The following is a 27,864-nucleotide window of genomic DNA, read 5'->3' on the forward strand; positions in this document are numbered from 1 at the left end:
CCAAAAAAGTATTGGCTGTCCTAAGGAATGCGGTCGCCCCCCTGGGAAAGTACATATCAGAGAGCAGCAGGCAGCTCCGCGCTCGCACTCCGTCTCAGCCACCCCACCGCTCTCGTGTCTTTGCTCCCGACGCTGCCTAAGGGCCCCTCGCCACTGCCACCATGGACGCCATCAAGAAGAAGATGCAGATGCTGAAGCTCGACAAAGAGAACGCCTTGGATCGAGCTGAGCAGGCGGAGGCTGACAAGAAGGCGGCGGAAGACCGGAGCAAGCAGGTCTGCGTCTACCCCGCCCCCCACCGCCCCGACTCAGCCCCCGGGACCCCAGCGGGCACCCTTTCCCCATCCCATCCCAAGTCCAGGGTGTCCAGGGGCTCGCATCTTTAAAAAAAATAGAAAGGAAGGAAGGAAGGAAGGAAGGAAGAAAGAAAGAAAGAAAGAAAGAAAGAAGGGAGTTAGGTTGATTGGCTGATTCTAACTTTTCTGTCTTGTCCGCCGAAGATGCTGGTGGCCCTTCCAGAGTCCGCGAGGTCCATAAACTCCCTAGAGAGGCTCTTGACCCTCGGGATTGGGAACCAGTTTTGAAAGGGGAAGGGAGAAAGGATACCAGTTCTCGATGTGACTGAAGGGAAGGGTAGGGGAGTCCGGCAAGGCTCAAGTCCTAAAGCGTCCGAAGTTCTTTGAACTTTTTGGTTGGGGAGAAAGAGCCCCTGGATAAGAGATGGAGACTTTGGAGGGAAGAGGGGGACTCACTTAATTATTTCCTAAGAACAAAGATGGGACAGATTAGAAGACACAAATGGAAAGCTAGCCAAACAGGGGCGTGTTTCTGTAACCCTTCAAGTCGGGGACCTGAACTCTCTAAGCTCTCCGCAAGAGAGTGTGGTTCCCGGGAGGTGGTGGTGGTGGTGGGGGGGGGGGGTTGAGAGAGTCACTGAGCGGTTCCAGCTCTGGGAGAGAGATTACCTAGGGTCCCATAAGCCCCAAAGCAGCGATCCCTCAGCCCCAGGGCCCCAGCCAACCTGGCACCCGTTTGTTGTGTGTCTCACACCCGGTCCATGCCGGCCGCCCGCGCCCGCTTACCGCTGCCCCCAGCTCGAGGAGGACATCGCAGCGAAAGAGAAGCTGCTGCGGGCGTCGGAGGACGAGCGGGACCGGGTGCTAGAGGAGCTGCACAAGGCGGAGGACAGCCTCCTGGCTGCAGACGAGACCGCCGCCAAGGTACCCGGGAGCGCGGCGTGGCACGGCACACGAATGGCTAACTTTCTCTTTCTCTCTCCCTCCCTGTTTTTCCCTGTCTCTCTCTCCCTCTGTCCCTGTCCTTTACGGTCTGTGCACCCTCACCCCGCGCCTTGCGGGATCACGCTGCCTGCTGCACCCCACACCCTCCCCCCTCCCCCCCCCGTACTCCACCGCCAATTCCCAGCTGGAAGATGAGCTGGTGTCACTGCAAAAGAAACTCAAGGGCACTGAAGATGAACTGGACAAATACTCTGAGGCTCTCAAAGATGCCCAGGAGAAGCTGGAGCTGGCTGAGAAAAAGGCCACAGATGTAAGTGGACGCTCACACTGCCTCCCTCACCTCCTGTCCGCGTGACCATTCTGGGGGTCACCACAGGGACTGCAGAGCAAAGGAAGGGGGGGTAAACCTCCTCCTGCCGGGACACCTGCACACAGCCTGGCTGTGGCCCAGAGCACTGGATGACGCCTCTGACTGCCGCTGCGCACATCCGTTTATACTCCGTGCATTCCTTTTTCTCTTTTTCCTCTTCTTTACCTCCTCCCCTTTGGTCGGAGGTGGGTGGGTGAGAAGCTAAGAGAACACAGCCTCCGAATTGGGGACTTGTGGAGGGGAACTTCGCCTCCTGCTGGTATAAAACCTCTGAAGTGTGTGTCATCACCAAGGTTTGTGCAAGACAAGAGTTTTCTTGTTTGCCACTCTCAGTGGCCTCCATTGATGAGCCTAGTCTGGACACAGAGAGCCTGGTCTTAAAATGTACTCACACTCTTACTTCAAAGGCTAATCTTGCAGGCTACAGGGGACACTTTGAGGCGCTCTTTCTCACTAGGCAAATCTTAAGACCTGCCCAGGGAAGATGATACTTGCTTGGGTCTGCAGTCTGAGGCACGAGATCCAGAAAGGACGCAGGGAGTTATATATAGCTCAGTGCTTTATAAGGCATAGAGAGCTGGCTGCCCCCCGCCCGCCCCACCCCCACCTGTCAGCCCTCTGACAACCACCGCATACTCCAGGGGGTGATAGACACAGCTCCAGCTCGGCTATCACCCTCTCCACTGCCCTTCGGAATCTTAACTACAGAGCTAGCCTCTTCTGTCTAGAAAGTCAAGCTGAGGGTCAGTTTTCCAATGGACTGACTTCTTTTCACCCCCACATTCCTCTGGAGAAGCCAGTTAAGCCTAAAGGCCCAATTAGAAAAGAATTCCTTGAGAAGTTGATAACAATTCCAAGAATGTGTGAGTAGCAGACAAAGCTACACCCGAAAGTTGAACCCCCAAGTCTGACAGCAGTTTGTACGTTTTGAGTTTTGTGTTTTTGGATAATGTGTAGTGCAGATTATCCAAGGGTTTTGAAACTGGCAAGGCCTTTTGTATCACGAAAGGCTTGAGATTTATCTAGTGTTCTTGGTGACTGAGTGGCCTAGAGAACCAACAACTGGGATCAGACAAAAAGAAAACTTTCAGTGACAGTTAAGTTCCCTGGAAAGGAGGCTCCGGGAAGCATGGTTTAGTGAAAACTCATGCTAAAACCTACCTGACTTTAGAAAAAAACAAACAAACAAACCAGCCTCTGCCAGTTTGTATAATGTGAATCAGATGTCTGCTTTGTCCGTGCTAAATGGAGGATGCCCATCTCCCCCAAATCTTCCTGCAGGACATTTACTTAGGTTTTTCAAAAGAGCCGCTGATAGATCTAGGGGAGATATTCCTTATAAGGAAAGGAATTCAGAAAATTTGCAAATAGCCCAGTGTGAAAGAAAGCAGGAGGAAAAAAAGTTACTATAATTCTTAAGGGGGGGGGGTAATAATTGTTGTAACTATGGAGTGGTAATCTTGTCTTCAGTGAGAAATTGTGGAGGGGGATACTGGAATGGGGTGGGGCAGAAGCAGAAAAGAGGCTATTTAAAGTCAGTTGTGGGGCGGGACCAGGAGGAGAGGGAGGTTCCTAACACCAGTTTTGGTTCTCTCTATGTGCTGGAAAACTGTCTCTAAATATGGTGAGAGTGTGCACTTCTCTGTTTCTTTTGGTTAGTGTATTTCTCATCTACCTCTGTAAAACACCGTAGGCTCTTTGGAGACTAGAAATGTTGAAGGGAGTTTGTGACGTTATATTTAGAGCCATCTTGACTCACTTAAAATAGCTAAGACTTGAGGAGGAAAAGACAGGTGTTGCTAGAGGGGAGAGGTGGAAGTGAAGTCATCCTTCTGGAGCGTTGCAGTGAGGACGTTTTACTCTCTACTGTTAAAGAAAAGTACATTTTTGATTATTATTACTAAAATCATTTTCCCCTTTTACCCAAGCTACTTTACAAGCTATAGTCTTCCAGAAATGGGTTTTTCCCAGTTTAAAAGGCTGTCACTCAGGAGCTGGCATCCCTAGCAATCTGTTCTGGATTTTTACTGGTTTTTCCACCTACAGTCCTGTTAAGACTCCGTTATCTTGGCTTCTTTCCCCCGATAACTGATGGAGCTGATATTTGCAGGATATGAGTCTGTATCCCTCTAGGTCTCCTTCCTGATGTAGTGACTCAGGCTTAACCAAACTCCGGTTTTCCCCTGGGATCTCTTGGGGTGGGACCCAGCCACAGTATTTCCATCCCATAGCTAAACCTAACAACTAACTGCCCATAGCTCTTCAGTAGTGACATCAGCTTGAAAATAAACTCTTAGTGTTTGAAAAGCAAGACATTAAATCACTAGGGTGGCTGCTTACTGCACTGGCAAGTGGCCAGCATTTTCCCTGGCTGCCTTTGGAGGGTGCAAATGCCCTGTCTGGGTATCCTCAAGGTTGGAGGCAGATGGTCTGGAAGCTTTGGGGAGGAGCTGTACCCACCGCTGCTCAGCAAACCAACAGCTTGGAAACCAAGCAAGAGTCTCCACCTACAGGACTTGATTGAGGCCCTAGCTGGAGGTTGTAGGCTTGCTTTCTGCAGCAGAGACCAGAGGGGACTAGGAATTCCAGAGGTGTTCTGGTTTTGGAAGACAGACTTAGCAGGAGTGTTTTCTTTTTCTACCTTTGTTTATAACACACACACACACACACACACACACACACACTTAAACAAGGACTGACTTTAACAGCTCTCTTTGACCAAGATACAGGAGGATATAAAGACCAGAAACTTGACAGGCTTTTAAAAACACAGCACAGGAGGGAATGGCTGAGATGGCTTCTTAGAGATTGTATCTGTGTGACTTTGCAGCTGGTAACCAGAGGCTCTGTCACAGGCTTCTGTAGTCTTGTACCTGGGGTTCATCGGATTCCCAGTATCAGACTGAATTAAAACCAGGAAACGTTAGGATGCTTGCCTTGTCTGAAATTGCACAACTGAACACGGGGCCCAGCCAAACTCTAAAGGCAGTGCCTATGATTGTTTAATTATATCGTTTGAGTCTTAACTGTATGTAAGGCATTGTTCAGCGTTTTATAGTATCTGATAATTCTCAACAGCCCCGCGAAGGAACCCTGTGCTATTATCCTCGTTTTTAAGAGATGAAGCCCTGAGAAGGCATTTGTCCAAATCTACACAACCAGCAGAGACCTAAGAGCCAGATTCAAATCTAGAACTGCTGTATTTAGAACAGTCTAACCACTCCGCATTGTCAGATAGGAATTTACACTTGGCGAGATAACTCAGGTGTTGGGGTTCTTGTAGTCAGGAGCTTGTGTTCTGGGATTCTTTACAAGAACTGGTTTCCCTGAGGTATTCATACCATAGGCTCCAAGTTCCTTGTTGGGAATCTGGGAAGTCGGGATTACAGAGCGCTCCGGACTGCCAACAGGAGTCGCCATGGCCTTTAGCATTCGGAATGATGGCGCTCTTTATGACCAGAACAGTTCCTTTAGGGAGCAGTCAGGTTTTGGAAGGCTCCTACTCTGGTTCAGCTTCAGAGTAATCGGGATTCCGGAGCGCTCCAAGCGGCCAGCAGGAGTCGCCATAGGCTTTAGTGTCTAGGTCCTCTACTTGGGGCCACCCAGGCCCGGCGGCGGAGTGGAAGCAAACGCCCTCCTGCGGTGGCCTCGCTCCAGGGGAAGCAGCCCAGAGCCGGCCGTCCCCGCGCGCACGCGCAGTGGTTCCACCGGCTGCTTGTTTCCCGGGGTCTGCGGTGCCCCGCCCGCCTGCCTGCCGCGCCCGTCCTCTGCTCTAGCGCACCCGCCCGCGGCTCTCTGCGGCCCCGAGGCCGTGACTTCCGGGCTGCTTCTGGGCCACAGGGGGCGCCGGCATTGCCAAGCCGGCCTGGGCGGAACGCGCCGGACTTGGGCTCGGTAGCTGCAGCAGCAGAAGCAGCAGTAGCAGCTACAGAGCGCTGAGACAGAGTGCAGCCTCAGCCACCGCCTGGCCATGGCGGGTAGCAGCTCGCTAGAGGCGGTGCGGAGAAAGATCCGGAGCCTGCAAGAACAGGCGGACGCCGCGGAGGAGCGTGCGGGCAGCCTGCAGCGCGAGCTGGACCAGGAGCGGAAGCTGCGGGAGACCGTAAGGGACCCACCCATCACCCCAAGGCCCCATGCCGCACCTGGCGCACCTAGGCCAACTAGAACCCTGCTGCTCGGTCATGCCTTTGTATGTCTAGTCTAAAGTCAAAAAACCTCCGCGGGGTAGCAGGAGTGCTGTTGAGAAGGTTCAGGAAGCGGTATTTTTCCCCTAAGAGGACTGCATTTCGGGGGCGATCATGAATTGTGTCCCAGGGATGTGCACTTTGCGCTACTGGCATTTATTTACTCAAACTGGGGTTGGAAGGAGGAGTCCCTCCTTTTAAAGATCAGTCTCTGGGGAGAAGCACTGTGGGACTTTCGGGCCTTCAGATGCTGGACTTTTGTCTGTGTGGATCCTGTGATTCCTAAAAGCTATTTCTCTATGAAGGTTAAAGACATTGACAGTACCAGGTTCTGAGGGAAGAACTAGAACTTGCAGAGCTTGCATCCCTCATAGCGTTAGGTTTCTCAGTCTGCCCATCTTCCAAGTAGATATCCCTCTACAGTAGATATCCTTTTGTTGCGAGTTTTGGAAAAAGTTGGCCAGATGTCAATGGTTACTGGTTATACCTCTTGCCTGCTACCCCTCCTCTTTGTCTAATGTAGTACCTGGCTTCCTTTCTTCATAAAGCAAATGTATCCAGCAAACAGAAACAAGGTTTCAAAGGGAGTTTAGGTATTAGAATTTATCAGGTGTGTGTGTGTGTGTGTGTGTGCGCGCGCGAGCGCGCGGGCATGGGTATTCACACATGCCTGTGCCTTAAATCAAGGTATTCAAACACCTTGGTAATTTTATGACAAACTATAATGTGGTGTCCAGCTGTGCTTAATATACACAGGACTATTCCAAACCGAGTCATTCCTCCAGGCTGAGTGTTTGTAATGGTGGCATGGCTTGCAGAAACTTCACAACATGTTTTGTATAAAATACAGAGAACCATGGGAGTCTTCCTAAGAGGAAGGCCCAACTAGAGGAAGTTTAAGATAAAAATACAGATAAAGATTAAAAAAAAATCAGTAGATAAAAGATAGCAGTATTAGCTTGAGAGGACTAGTTAGCAAAAGTCCTACTGTAGAGGACTCCAGGTGGCTGGGGATCCATTAATGGGGAGCCATGCCTGGCTAACCACTGTGAATCAGTGAGCTAAAAAGCAGGATGCAGAGCACTGGGCCCAGTGTGGCAGTATTTGAATCCTGGCCCATCTCCTCTCTGGCTGGGGACAATTGTTAGTGCTTTGGTTTCCTCTGAGTCTAATGTGGCTAGTATGCAAAGAGATCACAGCCGGGCTTAGCAGACAGAGGTAGTGCTATTTACACTGCCCTTTCTTAGCAATGTCCAGCCCTGTCCTGCCCAGCATTCTTTACAGTAATGGCTTGGCAATGGCTCCTAAAAATGGCCCGACTCACTTCATTACCCATAAAATCCCCCAATCTAAGGCTTTTAGTCACCAATTATTTTTCTCAATTTTAGGAGGAGAATTAGGCAGGCTGGAAGGACCGTGGGTTGTAAAGGCATTAGTGATGGCCCCTCACTGGACTCCTGACCTAGTGATTGGTGGCACACACAGAAGACACACCTGCTGTCTTGTACCTTGTTTTGGTTTGTTTTTGGTAATAGCATTCGCAGGCTAGTTTGCTAAGGACAGAGCTTTCATTCATTTCAAAACTTTATGCCTTTATTTAGAGCAATTTAAATCCCTTTTAAAGAAAATTTAAGACCATTTTTCAGGAATCCTCTGGCAGGGTGCTTGGTCAGGATTCACAACAGAGGCTGAGTATGACCAGTGAGACAAATGCAAACTGCCTGACTCTTAGGCTGGAGCTCACGTATGGATGGAGCTAATTTAAGTCGTTATTAGGCATAGCTTAGGCTATGAGTGAAGCTAGCAGTTTCTCTTGGCAGCAAAGATTAAGGTTTGGTGACAAAGCCCTGAGCCACTGCAGAAACTATTTCAGTGTAGAGTTGGCTCCGGTTCAGGTACTCCGAGGTTCAGGCAGACCTAAGGGGCCCTCTTAAACTGGTATGTACCTTGGAGAAAGCAGGTATCGCTTACTTCCTCCTTGTTTGTTTTCCCAAGGTGTGTGAGCCCTTCAGAATCTTGGAATGAAGTGACTTTCCTGGATGGAATGCTGGACTCTAGGTCTTGTGTCCTAAGGGTTTTGTAGGGTGGTGAGACGTGTGTTTCAAGTAGAATAAAACCGCTTCTCTCTCCAGCTTCCTGGGTAGAGCCTGGCAGATGAGGAGACTTAGAAGTGCGGGCAGGTTCTTGACGGCAAACTTCATTAATCATGGGAAAGAACCGATTTCCAAAACTCCCCAGCCCTTTCCTGACTCTTGAGCGTTGGCAGCTTCTTCTGGAACCAGGAAACAATGTACTCTGCTTGCCCTGCCATTTCCAGAGTGGCTGTGACTGACGGACTCCGGGTTCCCACTTTCCCATGCAGTCACAGCAAGGCCCCTCAGGACCTCACTCTTCTTCCCTGTTGCTACGCCAGCATGCCTCCCAAATTACAGGCTTCGACCCAGATAGAGGAGGCTGTGTTTATCTGTTCTCCATGGGAGTGCCCCTAATGTCCGTCCGTCCGTCCGTGTGTGTGTGTGTGTGTGTGTGTGTGCGTGCGTGCGTGTGTTTTCCCTTTCTTGACCATATAAGGGCAGAAGTTTTGCTTGGCTCTATAGTCACTTTGGTCTTGCATAGCGGGCTGGGTGAAACCCTCTCTGTGTAACTACAGCTTACATGAAATAAAAGACCTGACCTTTGATCGTTTCAGGCTCCGCTCAGATTCAGCCAGGACTTTGAGAATATATTCCAGATCCCTGGCTTTCAGAGTGAAAGGGTTTTCTTCTGTCTGTGCTGTCTCACACACGGGACTTTCATGTCAGTCTCCGATTTTATTCAGGTCTGGTTTGGAATAGCATTTTGCAGTGCTGAAGTGGAAACACAGCTTTCTACACACGTAGTCCTTTGTTGGTTCGGGCGATAGCGAGCGCCTGTTTTCTCTGAAGGTAGCCACTTCCTTGTTTGGGGGCAGGGCAAGGGGTTGGAACGGTGAGCTGGCAGGACTTCCTTGGTGGGAGTTAGTACTTACAGGGCAGGGAAATGTATGGCACTGAGGTTCCCACACGTGTGAGCACTGGGTGGAGGTTTAACCAGGGCTCATAATTGCCCCGCTATAACAGTCTCTTTCTGAGTAGCTCACTACATGTTGAGTTCCAGGAGCACTTTTGAAATAAAAGAAACCAGCAACTCAACTGGAAAGGCTTTGCTGGCAGTGTTGACAGACGGGGCCACTGTGAGAAGAAACCTAACTCAGTGCACTAAGAGTGATCTACATGCCCAGGAATAGTTTGCATCTGGGGTCTCGACCCTCCCCAAATGCTTTATTTCTATGTGCTTTTGATTGATAGGCACGGGGCAGTAGGTCCGTTCTGACAGACAGCAGCAACAAATACTTAAGACGACCTGGGTGCTGTGATGCCGAGACCCTCAGGAAATATCTAGCAAAGCTTCAACCCTGAGGAGAAAACCAAACCGGAAATAAGCTGATGAAGGTGACAGGTGTGGGCCTATGGAGCACAGCACATAGTAAATCAGGGTAACTCATGCATGTCGTCTCCGCGCTTGAGATGGCCGAGGCAGAAGCATTGCCAGCCAGCCTAGACATCAGAGTCTCAAAATGAGGGTAGGAGAATAAGAGATGGGACTTTTATTAGGAAAGTAAACTTGTCTTGGGGTCTGAGGAGATCTTCAAAACTGTTAGGCCAGCATAAGAGAACCCTTGGAGCAGAATGCAAGGTTCCCCCCAGGAAGGTGGTTTGTCAGTGAGCCCAGGTACCAGTCTCAAGCTCTCATTCTTGAGGGTTAGAGAGCAGTGTCCTTGTGTGAGCTCCTGGCCACTCTAAAAAAGAATCGAGATGACTTGCTGATTTTCTTGCAGTAACTGCTTTGCTGATGTTAGCCAGGATCTATCCAGACAGTCTCTTAACGTACTTGGGGTACTGCAGGTCAGGGGATGGTAGAGAACCTTCCACTCTGGTGTCTGGGAGAGACTCCAGGGGTGAGAACCACCAATCCCAAAGCATCCATAAACTCATATTTAAGAAACCAAAGGGCTTGGGTTTGAGTCCTGCCTCACATTGCCCTGATGGAACTCTCCCGAGCTTGCCTTAGCCCTCTGGGTTAGAGGTCCTTCCCTTGGTCTTAGTAGAGAGTTTGCTGGCCAGCTCCTGCAATCCTTCCCAGCTTCCTTGGGTGGTGATAGAAGAGAAGGGCTTGCCATTTACATTGTGGGTCTTGCCCCTTTGCACTGACCTCTCAATCTCTAGGCCTGGAACCTCAGTGGGGTCCTCTGTCCAGCTAGTGGTGGCCCCTGTGTGATGTTCAGGTTCTAATCCAGTTCAAACAATGAAGCTTCATTACATATACTTAAGAGTGTCTCCTCCAGATATGGTCTCTATAGCTTGGCCTTATCCTCTGCCAAAACTGGCCCAAAAAAACCAGTCCTAAGTCCAGCCACTGCATAGGCACCTGTGTGAACCCCTTAGCTGGTCTTCTTGGAGGTTGTTAAATAACCTGAGTGTCAGGGAGTTTAGAGTTGTAAAAACCGTGCTGGGGGAAGGATGTGGGGGGATATTTACAAAACAGTACTCAACTGAGCTGCATCAAGAGGCAGAGGAAGTGTGTAGAGGGGGTGGGAGCAAAGAGAAGGAAGCGCAGATCGAATGTGGTGGGCCCTTGTGTGCAGAGAGGCAGGAACGAATATGGGCTGCCATGGCTTCTGGTGCTGTGTGTCCCCCCACCCCCCCCCACCCCCGTTCATTTCCACCTCTGCACATCAGCAGTCATCCTGTGAGCCAGTCGGGTCCTCGAGGTTTGGTTCCACTGTAGGGAACTCAGGATTTCATGCGCAGAAGTGTTTTTAAAATCCTGCCCATGTTTATCGGATTCACCAGCAGCAGGTATAGTGAGGGCACTTGCTTTTATCTTAAATGATAATGATTTTATTATGTAACACTATAGTAAAAAAGGGTCTTTTGAACATGACCTAGGCACTCTAGAGAAATCCATACCAGCCCTTTTTGGCCTTTAAAAAAAAGATTTATTTGACTTGTCTAATGGCTGATATTCTTATAGTAACTAATATTGTAATAACTAATATTTTTGTAGCAACTAATGCTGGTCAGGATTAGACCACCTGGGGCACTGGGTGTTCAGAGGTAGCCCAGGGGTCTTGAAACCACCGATCCCAATTAACTTTCTGTTTCTGTTTTTGTTTTCTGTCTCCACCCCACCATCCTGTTTGTAAAAGGAATAGATTTTTTTTTTCTAGAAATGAAATACATGTAAGAGGAAGAAATTTAACCCGACCCAAAGCTATGACCTTAATATGTATATATTTCCAATTAAAGAGACTGAGGGAGATGGCCCAGAGATTAAAAGCACTTGCTGCTTTTGTAGAGAACCTGGGTTCTGTTCCCAGTACCCACATGGCAGCTCACAACCCTCTGTAACTCCTGGCTCCAGTTCCAGGTGCTCTGGGACTGACTGCAAGCACGCGTGTGGTAGAATGCACACGTGTAGGGAAAACACTAGTACACATAAAATAAGAAGATAAAGAAACGGTCGTTCAAAGGCAGGTCTCGAGCCGGGCGGTGGTGGCGCGCGCCTTTAATCCCAGCACTCGGGAGGCAGAGGCAGGCGGATCTCTGTGAGTTCGAGGCCAGCCTGGTCTACAAGAGCTAGTTCCAGGACAGGCTCCAAAGCCGCAGAGAAACCCTGTCTCAACCCCCCCCCCCCCCCAAAAAAGGCAGGTCTCTGTAGTTGAGAAATTGGTTACTCCAATCCCTCCACTCTTTGAGGAAAAACAAGCTGTTCTCCGATAATGATTGACCTTGTGGGCTGGTTCAGTCCTAACTGCTCCTCCCATTCATTCCACACTGGCCCTGCTTCCTGCCTAGGGCAGCAGTTACTACATAGTAGCTTTTTTCTTTGAGATAAGTGTGTCTAAAATGTTTGTGTGTGCGTGTGTGTATATATATATATATATATATATATATGTATATATATTTTAAATATATACATATTTAAAAAAAAAAAGACTGCAGCCATTCATGGTGGTGGAAGAGTCTCTGTTCACTGCCATTGCTCAGATAAGACCTAGGCAGATCTAGATGAGAGCAGAGCTGCAGGGTCTCAGTTCCTGTGACTCAAGGCCGTGATTGCGACCTCTCTAACAGCACACGATTTTCTAGTTCCCTCAGGAGCTTTGGAAGCTACTGTTGTTTAAATTAGGGTGCTTTCACTTGCTCAGTTCAGTAGACATTTATGGAGCCCAAGCTCTGTGGGGAGAGTGGCCTTGAGCTTAAAGGCAGGTGCGTAAGCAGAAAGCTGTAGCAAGAGCTCTGAAGCTTGCCACCGTGAGAAAAATGGTTCCTAAATATCCTAAGGGCTCATCAGCCTTTGGTGAACACTGGTTGGAAAAGGCTGAGGATAAATAATGCTACCTAGTTAGCAAGGCCCACCTTCCCTTCCAGGCAGTCTAGGCTCTGGGCTCTGGTCACAGAGAGACTAGGACTCAGAGCAAAAGTACTTACCGCAGGAAGCAGTCATTGCCTGCCCACGAGAGAAACACTTTAATTCTAAGCTTTTTTAATTAAAAGATTAAAATAAAGCCAGGCGATGGTGGTGCACGCCTTTAGTCCCAGCACTCGGGAGGCAGAGGCAGGCAGATGTCTGTGAGTTTGAGACCAGCCTGGTCTACAGAGCTAGTTCCAGGACAGGAACCAAAAGCCACAGAGAAACCCTGTCTCAGAAAAAAAAAAAAAAAAAAAAAAAAAAGATTAAAATAAAAACAGTATCTATGTTGCTTTTCCCCTTAGACTTGTGAAATTTCTTGTAACAACCTTGACTTTTAAGAAACTCCAATAAGCTTAGGGGGAAAAAAAAAAAAACCTTGGGGCAATTTATCTTGGCCTTGTTCCAGGAAGGTCAGTTATTCTAAAGAGGTTACCGAAAAGGTGGGGCAAGGGGGAAGTTTCTAGATGGTATTAGATCTCCATATGGTATGGTTTGTTGTTTTGGTTTCGGGTTTTTGTTTTTTTAATTTTCCTGGTATGTGTTTTTAAAACCACTGGATTTTAAAATATTCAGTCTCATTGTAATGCTCCTTTGAGAAGTCGCCTAGAGAAAGAATAGTTGGACGAAACGTGGCTTTCTGACTTCCAATCATACTGCTGGGGACTCTGCAGCCGGGCCTGGACAGGGCCTAGTGTCCCCCTTTCCAGCCCGCAGGGAGCTGTGAGGAAGCTTTCCTTCAAGCAGCAGGTGAAAGGCAAGGCATGGAGACTAGGGCAGGACAGAGCTGTGTGAGCATGTGTGAGCGTGTGTGAGCGTGTGTGTGTTGCTGATGGCCCACTCTCTGCTGAGAGTTGTTTCTAGGTTTGTGTCTTTCCAAGTGTGATGCTCGTGAGTGAGGACTTCAGCTGGTCAGGACTTGCAATACACTGGAAGATAGCTTACACCAGGCCCCAGACTTCCTGTCTGGAACCAGCACCTCCTTAGTCCTGGCCAGTTTCTGAAGGTACCACCCTGGCTTTCTCCCAGCTCTGAAGTGTCTCACTTTCTGCCTAGGCTGAAGCTGATGTAGCTTCTCTGAATAGACGCATCCAGCTGGTTGAGGAGGAGTTGGATCGTGCTCAGGAGCGTCTGGCCACAGCTCTGCAGAAGCTGGAGGAGGCTGAGAAGGCCGCAGATGAGAGTGAGAGGTGAGACTACACCATCCAGCTCCTGAGTGTGTCTGCACACTGCCCAACACACACACACACACACACACACACACACACACACACACACACTGAGAGGGAGAGATGGCTTAGCACTTAAGAGCACTGACTGCTCTTTTGAGGACCGTGGTCTGAGTCCCAGCACCCACATGGCAGTTCACAAAGGTCTGTAACTCTAGCCTAGTGTATCTGATGCTCCCTTCTGGCCTCTGCAGGCACCGGGCATGTATATGATGCACAGACGTACCTGCAAGCAAGATACCCAGACACATAAAAAAGTAAAATAATATAGCCCAAGAAGTCTCAAATCTAGAGAAAGGAGCTATGGTAACCAAATAGGTAGAAGAGAAAGCATAGATAAACCAGATCCGACCTAGAGGCTCTGCAGAATTGAAATGTTCTGGATTTAATACATATGTAAACACAGACACAGTCAGGGGCTTCTTTCTTTTGCACCTACTTCTACTATAACCTGACTTTAAAGACCCAGCCTTGTCATAGTAAAGGGAACCATGGTTCTTGCAGGCCAGCTTTATTGATTTCTTTCTTACCAGTAGGATAGAACACCTGGCAAGAAGCAACTTAATGAAAAGAAGGATTTATTTTGGCTCATGGTTCAAAGGGACGCAGCCCATCCTGGTGGGCAAGTTATGGTGACAGGAACATGAGGCAGCTGCTCACACACTGGGTCACAGTCTGGAAGCAGATAGCAATGAATGCTAGTGCTTGGTTAGCTTCTCCTTCTTACGTCATCAGGGACTCTCGCCTGTGGAATGGTGCTGCCCACATTTAGAGTGGGTCTCCCCACTCTTACAAGCCCCGTCTATAAACTCCCTCACGGGCGTGCCCAGAGGTTTGTTAGCCAGGTGATTCTAGAACCTGCCAAGTTAACAGTCCATTTTAACCGTCCCACCACACACTGACCTCATGCAATCTGAAAGGCTTGTTAAATCGGTACTTCGCTGTGCGAGCCACAGAGTGTGAGACGAATGCTTCCTGAGGCTATTGGCATTCTGTTGGTCGAGGGGTGGCATAGCAGTGTGAGCTTAGAACAGTGCAGGTATGCCTTACCCCTGCGGTGAACCTCTGCCCTCTGGCACTAGATACAAAGAGTCCCTGCAGACTTCAGGGCTAAGGAACCTTGTTAGCTAAAGTTTTCCTCTTGTTCTTTACTACGGCTTAGTTTTCTTTGCTGGTCAAGAGTAGTCTTGCGCATAACTCCCTCCCAGTAGTACACTTTGAAGGCAATCTGGCAGAACAAGACTGGAGGAGAGGGGATGTAGAGCTCGTTTATTTTGATGATCTCTTCTGGCATCTGAGGGCATTGCACACACGTGGCGCGTATGCAAACACGTAGACAAACATTCACAGACAGGAAATAAAAATCAATGCCTTTTAAAGAATAATGCTTTATTAAAACTGCTTACTTAAGTTTTGCTAAGTGAAATCCATTTATGGTTTGCTTATGCCACAAATCTGTAAAATCTAGATCAGCTAACATTTCCTGAACTGTAACACCATGCTACCATATCCGGTGCCAAAGTCTTGCCTCCCAACACCTAGTCATCCATTTTCTCTCTTTCTCTCACCCCCTGGATACCTGGAACTCTCTATGTAGACGAGGGCAGCCTCTAACTCAGAGATCCACCTGCCTCTGCCTCCTGAGGGCAGGAATTAATGGCATGGGCCACCACACCTGGCTGTTCATCCATTTTCAATCTGAGGCTTCCCTTAGGAAAGGGGAGAAGGGGCTTGATTGCTACATTAACAAACAAAGCATGGTAGCTTTCCTTGTTCCCATGCTTCCCGGACTCAGACAGTCCTGACATAGCTCCTTCCCACTTAAGAACAGGTAACTTAGGGGCTGGAGAGGTGGCTCAGAGGTTAAGAGCGCTGGCTGTTCTTCCAGAAGTCCTGAGTTCAGTTCCCAGCAACCACATGGTGGCACACAGCCATCTATAATGAAATCTGGTGCCTTCTTCTGATGTGCAAACATACATGTAGGCAGAACACTGTATACATAATAAATAAATCTAAAAGAAAGTTGTTGTTGTTTTTTTTTTTTAAAAAAAAATAGGTAACTTAGAAGTTTCACCAGTACCCAAAAATGTTATCATTTTGCTGACCTTCCCTGACACCTGGGTATCCTGTCCCTTTAAGAGACAAGCTCTGCCCACTCCCAATCGTGCCCCCACTCTTCCTGATGAGGCAAACTGATTTCGAACCTCACTTCATCCCCTCTCTCTGTCCCTCTTCTGAAGATGTAACTATTGCCTCTCCCCTTCCCCCACCTTTGTCTTTATCTCTTTACTCCACAATCCCCTTAGCCATTAAATAAACTGTACCCAAACTCTCTCCGCATGGCGTGTCTGTGTCCCACAGCCATGAATCTTTCCCAGAGTGCACCCAAAGATCTCATTCACAGTGAGCAGAGAGAAATATGTGTCTTTTCTGCAGTCTTTCTCTGTGCTTTGGAAAATGAATGGCTCTCTGTTCAACTTCGGTGAGCCCTGTGTATGGAGCCCCATGTCCCACAACAGCAGTGGTCATCTCTCCGTCTCTGGTCTGCCCCCTTGTTTGTCTTTCCAGAGGCATGAAAGTCATTGAAAGCCGAGCCCAAAAGGATGAAGAAAAGATGGAAATTCAGGAGATCCAGCTGAAAGAGGCCAAGCACATTGCTGAAGATGCTGACCGCAAATATGAAGAGGTCAGTTTCTGGGGCCCAGAGCCTTACAGACTCACAGCTGTGACCCGGAATAGGATACTGTCTGGGTCCCTGGGTCTAGCAGTCAGCTTCCCTCATAGAAGTGGATGGTTCTGGGAAGCAGGATTCCTTTACCTGCAGAAACTGCTTCTTATTGTGATGAAGCCAGCACAGTCACCTGCACTGGGAGGAGAGACCAATACCTCCCCATACCCTAAAGGCTGGGATGAAAACATCTTAAGCCAGAAAGAGGGAGAGCCAGGCCCTTAGGAAAGGAAGCTGGCCTGCTGTCATGATCCAGTTCAGATACTGTAGAGAACATGGACCCCAGAGCTCATTGGGAGATTTCATAGAGGCCTCTCCAGGGTGGTAGAAATCCTTCCTTATCCGGGCAGTGGTGGCGCACGTCTTTAATCCCAGCGCTCAGGAGGCAGAGGCAGGCGGATCTCTGTGAGTTCAAGGCCAGCCTGGTCTACAGAGTGAGTTCCAGGACAGCCAGAACTGTTACAAAAACAAAGAGAAATGCTTCGATAGTCCCCTATGGAACAACACGTGATGGTGACCACAAGGGTGACTTAGGTTCCCGTTTCTCTTTCTGCATTTCATCACGATTGTCTGAAACTGCCCAGGGCTTGGAGCTGTCTCGAAGGAACCTTTCCTCTGGACTGGCGTTTCTCACTGGATCTGGCCTTCTGTGCAGATCTCCGTGTGGTGTAGTCTCTGGGTTTATTTTTGGTGCTCTCTCGACAGCCCCCTTCCTTTTCAGTCTAAAATGCCTCCTCATGTCTCATCGTCCTGCTATTTTTAAGATTGCAGATTTCATATTCCTCTCATTCCGAGAATTGCTGTGGGTGCTGTGTAATTATCTAGACTCCACCTGGAGCTAACCATTCCAGTCTCTGAGCAGGGGCCCTGGTCTCTGCTGAGGGGGCGCTGCCTGTCTCTAGTCTGCAGAAAGAAGAGCGGTCCATTTGTAGTCGACTAGAATCCCTAGGGCCGGTGGATGTGACCGCTACCCTATAACCACCCCCTACACCAAGTACACAAGACCTCAGTGTGTCTGCTGTGTTTACCCTGCTGCAGGTGGCCCGTAAGCTGGTCATCATTGAAAGTGACCTGGAACGTGCAGAGGAGCGGGCTGAGCTCTCAGAAGGGTAAGCAGGCCCATTGCCACCACATGTGGGGATGCTGCAGAGCAGTGACTAAAAACAGCATGACCTTCTAGCAGCTGCACCTTCGCCCACCTCGGCTCCAGGCTCCTTGCGTGCTCCATGTGCTGCGGATGAGCCATGAGCGCGGACCATGGAGGAACCATGTGGGGTGTCTGTGAATGCGTGTGGCACTGCATGCCTTACCTGCACTGATTTTGTGAATGGCCTTGTGCATTTCCTGTGTCCACTAACAGCCAAGTCCGACAGCTGGAAGAACAATTAAGAATAATGGATCAGACCTTGAAAGCATTAATGGCTGCAGAGGATAAGGTACTGACGGCTCACGTATGGTTTTTAGGTTTAACTGCATCCCAGACAGCTTTGAGCTTCCAATGCCTACTGGTTGGTTTGCTGTAATGACTGTACCTTCACTACACCCTCTGCTATTTATATCTTGCTTCAAGTGCTTTCTCTTGGTCCTTTATGCTCTTTGTTTTTCCCTTCATAAATACTCTGAGGGGTGGCCAATAAGAAGCCAAACGATCACAGCGTGGAGATGCTGGATTTTGTCCCTCTGTCCTTCCACTGTTGCGGCGGAAGGCAGAGCCCATGGCAAAACCAAGCTTTGTGCCTTGTGGTCTGGCTACTTAAGGCAGCCCCCACCCCCGTCTCTAGAACTCAGTTTTCATTTTTTCCCATCCCTCTCCTTTTTTTTCTCTCCTCGCTCCTTGGGCTTGTCTCCCACCCTTTCTGCTTCTGATCGAAAACATTAGCAAATGTGCCGAGCTTGAAGAAGAGTTGAAAACGGTGACGAACAACTTGAAGTCACTGGAGGCTCAGGCTGAGAAGGTAGGCCAGGAGCAGGGATTGGGGACGACACCTTTTTAAAGGGCTGCTCCCAAGAAGCCCTGCTGGTGAAAGTAATGGCGCAGGAGGCATTTTAGCAAGGGGCAGCATTTTGAGACAATTTCCTAATGGTTCTTGGACGGTAGGATGGTTTTTTTTGTTTGGTTGGTTTCCTTAAACAAAAAAGATTAACAGAGAATGTATCTTATGTTAGGCAAATCATCAATTCAATTTAAACCAAACGCCAAGTGGATGAGTTATCTCTCTCTCATCCCGTGTAAAGTAATAGGCAGGAAAGCAGAGACTGTATTGTAGTGTGCCATGTGATACCTGAGGTCCTGTTACCTGCTAGGGGATCCCCAACATCTGTTGGTTGGGCTGGCACGTTCCCTGTGTGAGAAGGCCTGAGTGTGAGAGCCGCGGCCTGACATCTGGACGGCTCTTTCTAATTACAGTACTCGCAGAAGGAAGACAAGTACGAGGAGGAGATCAAGGTCCTTTCCGACAAGCTGAAGGAGGTAATGCGAGAACCTGGAAGAGGCTCTCTGGATGGTGGTTAAGGTTCTGTGGAGTGGGTCAAGGCACCGTCCTTTCGAATCGAACGGTCCAAGTCAGGCATGTTGAGAGGTTTTCTATGTACCGTGTTAGCTAGCTGCCGTCGCTCACAGCAGGGCCTGAACCTGACTCCCCCGGGTGATAAACACCTGAGGTCCGTCCTCTGGTTTTCCCTGTATCTGTAGCGACTGGTCGGAATCTCCCTGACCTTCACTCAAGTGAATTAAATCCTTACAGGCTGAGACCCGGGCTGAGTTTGCCGAGAGATCAGTAACTAAGTTGGAGAAGAGCATCGACGACTTAGAAGGTAAGATCGTTAACATCTGAAAGTCAGACCTTGTTGTTGAATGTCTTGATTAAGCAGTCACGCCATCCGAGGGCTTCCACCCTGACTCTCCGTCTTGCTCTCTCACTTCCTGTCTGGCTTGGCTCTCCTCTGGGGTTTTCACCTGTGACACTGAAACTCTCAGACCCCTTTGGAGTGGTTTGTCAGAACCAGACAGCTTACTCTAATTTCTTGGACTTCAGAAGTGGGTCTGGGCTGTTTTTCACTGAGGGATGTGACTCTGCTTTATTCTGTGTCTCTGGTGATATTTCCTAACTGTCAGAACAGTGTGGGTGTGTTTTAGACACGCCCATCTTCCAAGTGTGTGCCCAGAAGAAGGCCTTGGTTTTCTTTTCTTTTTTAAGCCATTCATTAGCAATCAATAGGGCAGGAAGTCTCAAGATTACACTTACACGCATTCTTAAAGAAAAAAAAACCCAACCATACATCACAGGGAGAAGGGGTTGAAGGAGGGCTTGAAGAGTGTTTAATTACCAAGACAGCAGCCAGGCATGGTAGCATTCACCTTTGATCCCAACACTCAGGAGGCAAAGGCAGGGGGATTTCTGAGTTTGAGGCTACTCTGGGATATACAGCAAGTCCCAACCTAGCTATGGAGACTAGAAAAAGAAATAGAAAAACAAACAAACTAACAAATAACAATAAGAAAAAGGAAGAGAGAATGGGATGTGGGTACAAGCCTGCTGGTGTGTGGCAAAAACAAACCCACAGCCATTACAAAAATTAAACTGCAGACAAGCCCCAAACTGTGGCTTCCTTTTCCTTTCAAACTTCAAGAGAGAGAACCATGGGAATAATTTAAGAACCGCCAAAAAATCAAAATCCCATGGTTTTTGGGAAGAAGGCGAGTGGTTTGAAGGTAGCATTGCAGATTGTCATTGAAAACTGAGCTTGCTGCCTTTGAATACCCCCCCCACACACACACACACACGCACACACAGCTTATAGCTGCAGGTTGCTGACTATTCCAGAGTAAGCAGACAGCTCTGTGAAAAGAAGTTCCATTGCCCACCGGGGGAGACAGTCTTCTGTGGGTGTCTTTTGGATTTAACAGTTCATTGGTATTACCTACCCTTGGTGTTGTGTTTTTCATATCGGGTCTTTCTCATTTCATTTTCTAATGGGTTTTTGTTCTCTTTGTTTTTGTTTCGATTCCTTTAAAAAACAAATCGCACGCCTCCTGCATTGGCCATCTGCTGCGGCACCAACCCCTTCATGCATTGCCCTTTCCTTGCTGACGTGTCGGGATGGCGCCCACGCCACTCTTGCTCACCCTCCATCTCTTGACCATTCTCCATGTCCTTGCACCTCTGCCTTCCACTTCCTGCTCATAGATGAGCTGTACGCTCAGAAACTGAAGTACAAAGCCATCAGCGAGGAGCTGGACCACGCTCTCAACGATATGACCTCCATGTAAATGCTCATGCACCCTGCCTGCTCGCATCCTCACCCTCATGCTTGTGTGATGAACTCACCATGGCTCCCTTCTCAGCCTCCGCTCTCCATTTTTGCATCTTTTGTTGGCTCTCTTGCATAGCCTACGTAGCCACGGTCTTTTTCACAGTGTGCTAACAAAGACCAAATAGATCCAGTCCACGCAAAACATTCCAGGGTCCTTTTATTTCACAAATGCAAATCTGGCTTCTTTCCACTGAGAGATGAACTGGACTCTGAATGGCCCTGAGTACTATCCTTTTAAAACCTTAAACCAGACTCAAATAAAACTAGAAGGCCGTGTTGCAGTGATGCAGGAAGCTAGGAAGAAATACCAGGTTGTTTCCTGGGATTCTGTGAAGTACAATATGGTCGTTTTCACTTAACACTGTTAAGTTTAAAGTATTCAGATTATTAAAAAAATCTGAGGAAAAGGAAATGGGCATGACCAAGTACATATCTCTGCTTCCTGTAACGAATTACAGAGTATGACCAGCCTTGGTAGTACCTGACTTTTATCTCAGTACATGGGAGGAAGAGGCAGGTATATCTCTGAGTTTGAGGCCAGCCTGATCTATAACAAGTTCCAGACCAGCCAGGGCTATATAATGGGACCCTGTCTATAAAAAGAGAGAGAGAGAATTCTAGAACAAAAATGAATGGTTTCCTGAGGAACCAAGTCTTTTATTTGCTGTGTTTATTATATTGAATGGAATTAAAATACCCACAGTAAACGCTTGCCACTGACATCAGAGAAACAAGAAATAAAACATTTACACAATATGAATTTGTAAGTTAATGTTCATATTTCACTCATGTGAGTAATAGTTGGCCTTGTTTGAGGACCCTCAGACATACACAGCTAATTTACATATTACTAACCACAGTTGTGCCCCTTGGGATTCTAACCCCTGGAGTGTTTCACAGAGGTTCTAATACCGCTGGGTTCCATCAAAGCTGAGAATGGCGTTTCTCTAACCATTCAGAAATATAATAGCCTCAGGGGCATGCCATGAGCCTGCTGCCTTGGAGGTTCCAGAATATCCTTTAGAGACCTGGCTATCACCATAGAAACAAGGGCATGCCTCTTCCGGAACCAGGTCATCTGTAGCCTGGTCCACCCCAGTGCTCAGATGTGATGCTCTGTGGGGAAAACTCTTGAGTATGACGAAAGTCCCAAAAGGAAGGCTTAGTTTAAGGTTTGTTTTTAAGTTCTGTTCTTAAAGTTTGTAAGATCTTCCTCGAGGTTGGCCCATGACAGCCTTGGGTCCAGACACTAGTTGGCGCAGATGGCCTCCCCCAGGTGCAGCTGGCAGTGGGTTTACACGCCTTAATACTCGCTTGCATTTCACATACTGCATTCACCCGTGTGCTTTTCCGTCTTCCTTTTTCCTTTTCCACTGCACCACTGTTTCTCTCTCTCGCCTTTTGTTTCACACAGATAAGTTTCTTTGCTTCACTCCTTCCAAGACTCCTTCGTCAGGCTGGACGTCCCACCTCTCTGAGCTCTGCATCTGTCTGTCCTCCAGCTGACCCAGGTTTCCTCTTAGCGCCCAGCTTCGGGCCGGGCACATACCGTGCCGTCTGTTGTACAGGAGCTATCCACCCAGTGTAAAATAAACACTGTAAGCGATTCCGTCTGCTATTCTTTTACTCTTATTTATTGACGCTTTCATCTCAACACCGAATAAAGCTGCAGTTCGGCTTCCTGCATCTCAGGGTACATTTTTCTTCTGAACACTGTATGCTAACATCAGGAGTTTTTAAGTGGTAGTTCCTTGTGCAACTTTTACAGTAATACCTGGTTTTGAGATCCTGGAGTAAGGGCCCAGCCATCTATGGTTTTAGGAATTGTGATAGTTCTGACAGTTTGGGTTCAGAACTTCCACACAGTAGATAGTGGGAATCAAATTCTGGCTTGAGCAATGCCTTCCCTGCCAAAAGTTTAGTTTGGGGTGTGGCACCCTCTCTGTGCTGGTACGGAGATGGCTCCATCTGGGTTCAGTAATGGAAGTCTGGGTAGCCATCCTGTACTCGGTAGCTAGGGAGTTTGCATATTGTGAAGAACTAGGATTCTAGCACTGTAAGTCATGGCTGTTATATTGTCCTATTGCACAGAGATGAGTGGAAGCATCTGTCTTTAAATACGTTCATTACCCAGAAACATTCATTGTGAACACAACATCACATTATAGGATTTCTAAATATTAGCTGCATTTGAGCCGTGGTTTATTTTTGGGATCTGAAGCACAACATATATTCTACAGAAGGTGTGCTTATGTAAGGTGAGTTTAACCCCTTCACTTCTGAACCATTGCAGCTGATTCACAACCCACCCAGCCCAAGAAGCAATGCTTGATATCACTCACAAACAGCTAAGTAGCCTTTATTTGAGAATTAAGACTTTAAAACAATGTGACCTCTAGCATCTTAGCTCTTAACGTCAGCCTGGCTCCGTTCCTGGGTCTTAAGCATGAGTAACCCTCCTCTGGCTCATGCGTGGTACGTGTTAGCCTAATCAGACTGGCTTGCCACTCTCCTCAAGTCAGTTTGGGCAAACGCGGAAAATAGCCATTTACTCTGAACTCTTCAGAGCAGAGCGAAGTTTTGTTTTTTTTTTTAATAGAGGGTCTGGATTAAAATATTTTAATTAATGATATGGTAGACTCTAATTTTAGGATCCAGGCAGTGTCTCTTCACCAAAGGGTGCAAAGGCTTCTGCAGTTTTCTGTTTTTTTTTTTTTTAAGAGGGGGGGAGTTGTTGTTTTGTGTTTGTTTTTCTTTCCCTGAGGCTCCTTGGGCCCGCTTCTCAATGATTTTGGAATCTTGTTCTCTTTAAAGTTCAGAATAATAGTAATGCCCTTTCTCAGAGCGTTCTGTCACAGAGGAAACAAGACTCTTGGAGTTCTGCCAAGCAGACATTAAAGCATTTTAGGATACAAATTTCTTGACTTTCCCCGAGATTTCTCACTTCTATGAGCATTCGCTGTGGGGGAAATAGGAACAAATGGATCATGAAGGCCGATCCCGGATAGCTTAAGGTGTGTACATCAGGAGCATAGACAGCAAATTTTGAGTTTATGGAGAACCTGTTTAGTGGCCTTCTACTTGAGCAAGGGCCAGACTGTATCAGCAACTCTTTCAAGAGATTTAGTTGAACCAAACCAATAGCATTGCCAGCTCTGAGACCAGAGGCCTCAAGACAACTGGGGTCTGTACAGAACAGGAGAGAAAGCCCTTACAAATGTGTCTGGTCCCCGCCTTGAGGTCGTCTCAGTCTCCAGCTCCCTTGCAGCTAGAAGGAGCAAGGCCCAAAGTGGGTTGGTATGGGGAGCACTGCCATTTAATCCAAATTCCTAGTTGTCCTCTAGATTCCCTAGGGTTTCCCCAGTGCTTTCCTCGTCTAGATAGCCAAGCATGTGGGCTCAGCAAATGGGACAGTCCTGCCCACCGCTCAAGGTGCTGGTTCCCATGATGTTACTGTGGATGTAGTAATGGTAGTAACGGGGTTTCTGGTTTGCAACTTCTAAGTGGGGGAGACACTGGAAGGCAGCAGGATAGAAGAGCTGATCTAGGTGTGCTCTTATAAGCTGGCCATGTTGGAAGAGAGTCTACACTGGCAGACGTTGTGTGTTTGGAGCCAACAGAACAGAAAGTCCCACTGGGTGCTACCTGGAGGAGGTGACAGCTGACTGGAGTTTTGGATATTCAGAAAATTTAGATAAGAGGAAAAGGCATGGGTTGAACATAGTTCTTCATAGTACGTCCGCAACAGACATCAGGAGTGTAGCAACTTCCCCCACTTCCCACCGTTTATGAAAGTTGACAGAATCGCTCTGTGCCCAGCTGTGAGAGCCATGGTTGCTCACTAGGCAGTAGGATTCTTAGCTCTCCGAGATCATCAAGCAGAATGTCCAGGTCCACAGAGTCACCGTCATTCAAAGCAACCACACACACCCCACTTTTCCTAGTAGGTGCTAGCTAGCTTCTTTGTCACCAGGTGTCCCCTGGATCATCAGACACAGGCTGAGTTCTGGGGTGGACTGCTTTGCCACCTCAGTGGACTACAAGGCAGTACCTAAAGCTTCTATCACACTGGGCAAGTGTAGATGTTTGAGGTTTATTTAAGAGGGGACGCATACCGTGTACATCCGGAAGTCAGGGGACAGCTCGTCCAAGTTGGTTTTTTCCTTCCACTGTGTAGAACCTGGGGGACCCAACTGTCATCAGGCTCTGCCATAAGCACCTTTACCCGCTGAGTCATCTCCCTGGCCCAGTTTTATTTATTTTATGCATGCCGTCAACACCCAGCATGAATCTCATCCTCTTGAAGCACACAGATAAGTTCTGAATCAGGTGGAGTGGAGATAAACACTTGTTTGCTGTGGGTAACACACCACTGAGGTCAGAGGAGAGTTCAGACTTTGTATGTGCCCCTGTGTCTAGAGGGGAGTCTTTCTTATGGCGGAAATGGTAGTACTAGCTCAGCACGACTCTGCACCTGAGCAGTGAGGATGGGGTTCAAGAAGAGTGGAGAGAAGTAGACTGGTCAGGGGCTCACCTAGAATCTCTGCAGAGCTCTAGCAAGGCATAAGTGGCAGGACCTGACCTCCAGTCTGGCCTTAGTCCCCAAATCTGTTGTCCCAAACTGCACATACCTCAGGTCACAGGATGGTTTTAATGAGGTGCAGAAGGAACATTGGTTCCTTCCCGCATCCTGCACCTACTTCCTTCTGTTCTACATCTCCATCAAGGTTCAGCCCTTTCTCCATTCTCCCAGGCCTTGCCATACACCGTCGCAGGGCACAGGGTACAGGACCTTGGGTCAGGGTACACCACTGCTGTCCTGTGTATCCGTGTTTTCCAGTCTGTTAACTGCCTCTCACTGACTCGATCTAACCTCTTCCTTCTGTCTCCTCTTTTCTGCTAACCCTTGCTGACCTGTCCAGACCAGCTCTACCATCAACTCGAGCAAAACCGCCGCCTAACTAACGAGCTAAAGCTGGCCCTGAATGAGGATTAAAAATTTGTGTGGAGAAACTTGGGCCAAGTTCTAGGAATGGAGCCCCTGTTCAGGAAATCTATGACTCATGGGATTGAAAACGATCGCTTTCTGCAGAAATGGGAAGGAAAGGCATTAGTTGGAAGACCAATCTTGCCTTGTTTTCCTCTGTATGTCTTAGTTAAATCCTCATTAACCCCCCCCCAACGTTTTTATGATATATTACGTATACGTGAAAATATTTATACCAATCCTGCCCTTCCCACATCAACAGGTCCACTTTGAACTGACTGATAATGAGGGCCTTTCCCTACCAAAAAAAAAGTTTTGCTATTTCCTCTTAATCAGCTGTGAGTCCTGCTTTAAATATCTATTACAAATGTGTGTCCCTAACATCTTCGTAACATGTATAGTGTTTGAACTGTGATTCAATGTACCTATGCTTGGGCAAATAGCTTTTGAAGGCAGGAGCTCGTATCAGAAGTCCCTGGTTGAAAGGTATGCTTCGTTTAGCTCAACGGTGTTGGATTCTGATGGGTGTCATTCTAATAAGTAGAATACCATAAAAATACTAAGAGACTGTCCTAATGAAGTGTGCATGAGGTGTGTCCATAACCATTTGTGAGCAGTAGAAATAAACCGTTTAAAAAGTGGTTAGAAACCTATTTATGTCATCTTTGTTTCTGTGAAGTTGTGTGCTCGCTCACACAGCTACCAGATCTTTAACTGCCTGTAACCCAGAATCCTCTGCTGGTATTAACTTCAGTTTATGTAACAATGCTCTCTACCTGTATTTGGGTTTTTGCCCCTCCCTTGTTCCCCGCAGCACCCTGTGGGTAAGCCTTCACCGAACACACCCTGCCCCTGCCGTCAGGGTGGATGGATGGTGTAGGTTCACCCCAGGCCTTGTCTGGAAACGCGTGCTGTCTTGAGCATGTAGAGTGCCGCTCCTCTTCTGTGTGTGCGACTGATGTTTGCTTACTACGCGTGCAAACCACTATCACGTCTGGCGCACAGCTATTCATGACTTCATTTTCTAATCCCATCACAGAGAAAGTGGCTCATGCCAAAGAAGAGAACCTTAGTATGCACCAGATGCTGGACCAGACCTTACTGGAGCTAAACAACATGTGAGAGCCTCCTTAGCCGCGGCCACACCCCTTCATTCCCCTGTCATTGTTTTCTTTCGTTTTCAAACACCCGCTTCAGGAAACTCCTTCGACGCATTTTTATATATTTTTATCCACTGTCACCGAAACATCTGCAAAGAGCCAGCTAGGGCAGGGGGTGGGGAAAGACACACAGAGAGGCAAGGCCGGGTCGGGGCCCTTATCACTTAAACGTGCCATTACCCAGGATGGTGTTGCCACACTTCTTAGCGTTTTAGGCATGCGGTTCGCTTAGCCAGGGTAGGAAGCCTCACAGAGCCAGAAAGATTTCCAGCCAGAGTGCCAAGGTAGAGTCACCAAGAAGACTGATGTTGGAGACAATCGGGTGCGGATTGGTGCTACTTTAAGCAGAAGGACCCCTGAGGGTCTTTTGTTCGATATTATACAACTTAGACCTCCGTCCAACACTAATTTATTTTCAGTTTCACTGCAAGACAAGACGATGGGTTTCTTATGCCTGTCTTCATTAAAGTCAAGGGTCTGGAAGCCGCACTGGTCTTTTAAGAGTCCCTTTCCTTCCCAACTGACACACCTGCATTCCCTTCCAGCTCAGCAGGGAGAGCATTCCATGGGGAGTGCCCCTCTTTGCAGTTCTCCATGTCAGGGTGAAAGATCTAGGCACTACATACATAATTGGTAAAGAGACGGCATTTTCTGAAGAGTTCTAACTATATGTAAACATTGTATAATGATATGGAATAAAATGCACATTGTAGGACATTTTCTAAATCTGGTGGTCCTGTCGGGTTTTTTTTGTTTGTTTGTTTGTTTAACTTCATGAATTTTAGACTGGTTGACATGCCTGGCTGCTTGCAGTGATGTTCCAAGCCAGATCCCCTGGCTACCCTCTCAGCCGTGATTTAAGTGTGTTGAGGTGGCAGCGGTCAGGGAAAGCCCTTCCTAAAAGTCATTTTCCATGTTCCTGGCCTAGCCCCGTAGACTAAGAGACCCTTTGCAATGAGCTTACTGCTCCAGATGTTTCCCTCAAATTGTAGCTAAGTCTCAAACAGTGGTGTGCCCACATTTCAGTTCAGCCAGTGGTGGGTTGAAGTACCGAATCTTTGGTGGAGCTTTGTGATTATCCGCTTTCAAGTTCACGCAAGTTCTCCAGTTCACTCCATCTTATATTTCTCAGAGCAAGAAACTGAGTGTAGTAATAAGA

The 27,864-nt window shown here is 48.0% G+C and overlaps 1 protein-coding gene across 15 annotated transcripts; it reads left to right on the top strand.

Annotated features, from left to right (window-relative positions):
- The first annotated feature begins 28 nt into the window (after positions 1-28).
- Positions 29-27,431, top strand: Tpm1 (tropomyosin 1). Of its 15 annotated transcripts, none has more exons than XM_041679816.1 (10): positions 59-275; positions 1,095-1,220; positions 1,426-1,551; positions 13,344-13,477; positions 16,085-16,202; positions 17,283-17,353; positions 18,124-18,199; positions 18,652-18,714; positions 18,989-19,058; positions 26,585-27,431. In XM_041679816.1, exons 1-10 carry the CDS (start codon positions 162-164, stop codon positions 26,665-26,667), a joined length of 981 nt encoding a protein of 326 aa, XP_041535750.1. In that variant the 5' UTR covers positions 59-161; the 3' UTR covers positions 26,668-27,431. The 15 variants fall into 15 exon arrangements, with proteins under 15 accessions (XP_041535753.1, XP_041535751.1, XP_041535752.1 ...); XM_041679808.1 differs by lacking the exons at positions 1,095-1,220; positions 26,585-27,431 and adding exons at positions 20,432-20,510; positions 21,973-22,165 and having other exon boundaries at positions 69-275; XM_041679819.1 differs by lacking the exons at positions 1,426-1,551; positions 18,124-18,199 and adding an exon at positions 17,605-17,680 and having other exon boundaries at positions 29-275.
- The last annotated feature ends 433 nt before the right edge of the window (positions 27,432-27,864 follow it).

Source organism: Microtus oregoni, unplaced genomic scaffold (genome assembly GCF_018167655.1).
Source record: "Microtus oregoni isolate MIOR12 unplaced genomic scaffold, Mior012 000032F_ref0000030, whole genome shotgun sequence".
Taxonomy (NCBI): Eukaryota; Metazoa; Chordata; class Mammalia; order Rodentia; family Cricetidae; genus Microtus; species Microtus oregoni.